This window comes from Tripterygium wilfordii, chromosome 12 (genome assembly GCF_013401445.1).
Source record: "Tripterygium wilfordii isolate XIE 37 chromosome 12, ASM1340144v1, whole genome shotgun sequence".
In the NCBI taxonomy this organism is placed as follows: domain Eukaryota; kingdom Viridiplantae; phylum Streptophyta; class Magnoliopsida; order Celastrales; family Celastraceae; genus Tripterygium; species Tripterygium wilfordii.
Window position 1 is genome coordinate 6,039,968 of NC_052243.1, and position 5,393 is coordinate 6,045,360.

Sequence of the window (5,393 nt, forward strand, 5' to 3'; positions counted from 1 at the left end):
TTTGTTCTTGTATGTGATGTTGTGTTGATTAATATATGTTATTATGCTCGGTTTCTTGCTTGTTCGACTTGCTTGATGTAATTAATTACTTATATGCATGCGATAATTATCCAACAAGGTTTGCATTTCATTTATCCAAAATTGCATTTTACTTCCTGGTGATTCGACACCGGTCTCACCAGTTTTATTACTTGTCGACTACCCTACACTTGGGATAAGAACACACTATTTGGTGTCGGTCACATATTAGACTCAAATGCCACACACTAGGATTCCAAAGAACATCACCATTTCCTGTTAAGAGAATCATTGTTGAGACAACTCAACTCTACCCCAAAAGATATAAAAACTACAGAATTCATCCATTGATTGGAGTTAGCAGAATTCGTATCTTTAAAACTCTCAAAAAGACTGTATAATACGGAGGCAAGAGGCCTTGCTATTCCACAACACAAATTCTCATGTGCAGCAGATACACATTGAAATTGATCTACTAGTTCTAACCTTAGATACAAGAGATACGATTAGAGATGTGATACCAACTAAATCATATTTCTACAACTACGAACTCATACACTCTCCTTGGAGCTTGGAACTTCTGTGCCTTCTTTCTTCTCTTCACTTATTGCTGTAGTTTTCTCTCCAGCAGATTCCGTTGCAGAATCGGGATCCTTTTTAAGTTCCGTCTCAAACTCTTTTGCAGCCTGCAAAAAGCTCACAGATCAGTTACATACATGTATTGCTCTGTGCGACGGAAAAAGATGGCAGACATGAAAATTTGAACATTGCTTTTCAAATGTCGGAGCATTACCCAGTTCCATACACATCAGGTTTAACCAAATGGAGAACCCTCAAAATCGAACTCTCAAAGATCACTTATCATAAAGAATGGCCAAACATCATTTGCAGGTTGATCACTCCACAACTGATGTTTATAATTTTTATTCAGTTTTTTCTAGGATCAAATATTCGATTTTCATTGATTTCTCTTATGGATTCCTGTAGCCGACAAGGAATAGTTTCAGACAAGGCTCGGATTTTTTTTTCTCAGATCAGAAATTTCTTACTTCACCTCCTAATAGAACAGAAGATAAGGGTCTAGAAATAACTGTAACAATGCTTCAATGTTCTAAGTTTATAAATGGCCAAAACACACGTACAAATACACGTTGACAAAGTTTTAATTAGTAAGTTAGTAACATTTGGGAATTCGTATAATAAAGTCATTTAAAGGGCGTCTGAGCCTTCTTTCTCAGTGTTAAGGATTGAAAAACAAGGACGCCTAAAGAGGTGACCAGTCTTTTGTGCTTAGCTGCCCCCTGTAGAAACCGTTTTATTCACCTTTGACCTGACAATCTTAAATGAAAGAGCTAAAGAGGTGACCATTCCATTGTGGATGGCTGCCCCCTGTAGAAACCACTTTATTAACCTTCGACCAGACAACCTTCAATCAAAAAGTAATGCTCGTTGAAGCAAACAAAAAAGAGCAATACCATGCATTGAATGATGCTATGGTGCAGAAGCGCTATACCTATTAAGTAACCAAATGTCCATCCAAATAAATTCCAAATTTCAATCACTAAGAGAACAAGTGTGAGAAATGATACCATTTGAAAACTATATGGATTCAATTAACAGAACAGGCAAGTTAGCGCACAAATTAAGTAATGATTACTCTCCTCACCAAAGTAATTGTAATAAGATTTTCCTTATCTTGTCATCGAATTTTTCCTCATAAAAGAAACCACCAGGCATTGGCCCGAAAGAGCAAACATAATACTAAAAATAGCATTCTACACTTTTTTTTCAACATAATACTACAAATAACTTCTAAGCTTTTTCCTACAATAAGGTTCCTAACCGTCTAATATGCCATCATGAGAGTCTGAGACATACCAAAACCATGTACCTTTAAGCATTAACTCCATGGAAATGACTACTACTAATTCCAAATATTAGATAACTCAAACGTCCTACTTATACTACACTATGTTGTTGAACACCACATAGAGGAACAAAACTAATGAACAAAGAAGTGAAAATTTTAAAGCCTAGACTTTTCTATCATTTAAGACCCAATGAATCAAGAGAATCACATTCAGTAACAACATATTGAAAGGATGATCTAAACATAATTTCACATTCAGTAACAACATATTAGTAACTTGATCGTAAAACTGAGCAAAAGCTGCAATACAAGAAAACTAACGAACCAGTAGCAAGCTCGAAAACTTCATTTCTTCTACTTAGCTATCTTTCTTCCCTCGAGGGAATCACAATACATGCATCCACAATACAAGAAAATATGTGTATTTATAAGGATTTAACGTTGAAACACAGAAACAAAAGATTCCTAATTTTCATTTCGCTTTCATAATTATTCTTCAACAACCAAACTAAGGTGAAGATGAGATTCGCAAACTGAACTTTTGTTCTTTTGGCCTCATTCAAGAATCTCAAACGGTGAATCGAACTTGAAATTTAACAGTTTCTTTTTTCAATCATCTTTCATTCATATGAAAAATTCGTCGAACCTGTTGAAAGCTCTTGACAGTCTTTCCGATAGACCTCCCAACTTCAGGCAATTTCTTGGGTCCGAAGACCAGAGCAGCCACTCCAACAATGACAACTAGCTCTGGCACTCCAAGACCAAAGAAAGCATTACAAGTGAAACCCTTCTTCTTGATAGCTATTCCAGGTCTGCATCTGCTTGATAAAGCCAAAGAATTATGGGTTCTGAAGTTGAATGAGAGGTTATTGTGGAGGAAAGTGGAATGGGAAGAAGAGAAGAAGGGGAGAGAAGATGGAGGTCTTGAGATTGAGAGATTTACGATGTCCATGGCTACTCTCCCACTTTTTGGGTTCCGGATTTTGTTGGATGGCTGTGAGAGAGTGAGAGAAAATTTGGATTGTCCACTGATGGCGCTAGCGTTTTATTTGTTCTATAGTTTTATTTATTAGATTATCCAAATTGTTAGCAATATAATTTCTTTTAGAAAAAAACAATAAAGTATAATCATTAATATTTGCAAAGCTGCCACATCTTAACTTAAAATTAAATTTTCTAATTTTTCTTTGTAGAATGGGCAAAATATAATATTTGATCCCTCAACTATACTCTCAATTTCACTTTTGTTCTTAAACTTTTTTTTCCTCTTAACTTCATCGTTCAACTATTGAAAAGTATCTATTTCGTTCTTCAAGTGAGAGAGTGGCCGAAAAAATCCAACTTGACATATATTTGATATATCGGAATAATCCTAGTCAATAAAGGTGAATGATATTATCCCTAAACTATTAATGTCTAGCATTTCTAGTGCTTAAAAAATGGATATATATATATATATATATATATATATACTTCCTTTGTTTTGGGAGTAAGATGAGCTATTATTTGTCACAAAAAAATGAATTTACTTATAAAATTCAGTATGTTGAATAAATATAAAATAACTAGCGTCTTGCCCACGCGTTATAACGGGGTGTTGTAAGTACATGTGCGGTTTTTTTTGAGGTTGTATATATTAGTATATATTGGTATTGTTCTGATTTAATACGATAGATTCGTATATTATTATTATTTTTGGTTAATTTGTTTCTTAAAAACATTAGTATTGGTCTATATTTTTAGAATCCTAAGGTATGCGAAATTTTGTTTGTGTTTTATATAAAAAAAAGTAGTGACTTGAAAAGGCGCAATAAACCCCCAAAATCCCGCCTTATCTTAATTACTACTACCATAAAACCCTTTTGCAAGTCAATTATTGCGAATAATTAAGCAGTTATGAACTGCAAATAAGATGAATTGAAAGGAAGTTGAATCATTGAAATGATTTTTTTGAAAGACACATATTAAAAAGATAGCATTGTTTGTATTGTTTAGCAACTCACTCTCTATATCCGACTTAAAAAGATAGCATTATTTGTATTGTTTAGTAAATCATTCTCCATGTCTGACCCAGTTAAAATTACTCGTCACAACGGAACGGGACTTTTGTAATTTCATCATGTTTGACTCTTTTTTGGAAGTTTAATGAGAGCACACTATATTGCATATTCCAATTGCTTATAAGAGTCCCTTTTGGGGAAAAACAAAAATTGCTTATAACATCATATTAAAAAATAGTCTAACCGGGTCGATAAATACATAGATAAACAATCCAAACCAATGACATTAAAACTTGGAAACAAAATGAGCATCTAATAGCGACAATAATAGGGGGAAGGCAATGCCTAAAATTGATGGAAACATAAAAAAAAATATGCAAATAAATGTAAAGAAGCCATTGTGAATTCAATTCATCACCACTGGTAAGTAATGGAGGACTGCTAAACGTGTTTCTTAATTACAAACTCATGTATAACTCGTATGGTAGACGATGGACATCTATAGTGTATTGCAGCATACATTTGTCCCTGGGATCTCCATTCCATTCCATTGCAAGTTCCAAAACCAAGATTCAGGAATTTAATCTAGTTTATCTAAATATTTGAGAGAGAGAGAGAGATTCAGGTACCCAATAGAAGAGAGCCACTCTCCTCGTCCCCGACTCCATCTACGATTGTATCTCTTTTTCCCTTTATTGCATATGAGAACTCTTGCTTAGAGAGCATCGAATCCGGAGAAATAAAATAGTTGTATTATATATGGCCCTAAATAGAAGTAGACGAAAGAAGAAGAGAACAAAGAGGGTTGTGTATATATTGCCAATGATACAAAAATTAGTGAATTAATTACTACTCAGGATTGTCATAATGCAGTATAGTATTGCCACCCATTTTTTGGACGTATCATGTTTCTTGTCTTGTCTCCTTTTGCTTTTGTGGCTTGTCTGTCGTAGTTTCTGCTCTTGCTCATCTGTTCTCTTCTTTGTTCTGCCTTGTTTGATGTCTATCTTCTCTGCCATGATGTAATTTTGGAGATGAAAGGTATGAAATACCTTCCATTTTATTGAGTTGGAATAAAGCTTGTTGATGTGTCTTTCTCCAGTTGATTTTCTTCATTTGTGGCATCATGTATATGTATATTGTCCTTTAAATATGTCAATGCATTCAACGTGAGTTTTGGAACTGGAGTCTACACCAGTCAATATGCCTGCTTGCATTATTGAATCTTTCAACCTATTCTATATCAGTAGTTGGTGTATATAGCTATATTTTCCCACATAGTTTGGTTGTTGTTTTCGGAATTTTGTTTAAATTTGTGACACCAAAATAAGCTAAGAAAAACACAACATAACATACCACCATTTCATAATTTTCACCCCCAACTTGAATTATACATTATCCCCAATGTCAAAAGAAATAAATGCACAAGGAGCACAAAATTGGAAAATGGATTGTGAGCACACCAAAATGAGATGGAATCTAAACTAATCTTAAGCACATATGTA

The 5,393-nt window shown here is 34.2% G+C and overlaps 1 protein-coding gene across 1 annotated transcript; it reads right to left on the reverse strand.

Annotated features, from left to right (window-relative positions):
• Positions 1-365: 365 nt before the first annotated feature.
• On the reverse strand, positions 366-4,614 carry LOC120010508 (sec-independent protein translocase protein TATA, chloroplastic-like). Its single transcript, XM_038861299.1, has 4 exons — positions 4,518-4,614; positions 4,182-4,233; positions 2,535-2,925; positions 366-704 (listed from the first exon to the last, which is right to left on the reverse strand). Exons 1-4 carry the CDS (start codon positions 4,612-4,614, stop codon positions 570-572), a joined length of 675 nt encoding a protein of 224 aa, XP_038717227.1. The 3' UTR covers positions 366-569.
• Positions 4,615-5,393: the final 779 nt, after the last annotated feature.

Excerpts from the sequence above, each read along its gene's own strand:
- LOC120010508 (XM_038861299.1), bottom strand. The coding sequence starts at position 4,614 with ATGCTCTCTAAGCAAGAGTTCTCATATGCAATAAAGGGAAAAAGAGAT. Across the intron at positions 2,926-4,181 it reads GATGCTCATTTTGTTTCCAA|CGCCATCAGTGGACAATCCA; the intron begins GTTTTAATGTCA and ends ATAAAACGCTAG. Across the intron at positions 705-2,534 it reads CTGTCAAGAGCTTTCAACAG|GCTGCAAAAGAGTTTGAGAC; the intron begins GTTCGACGAATT and ends AGCTTTTTGCAG.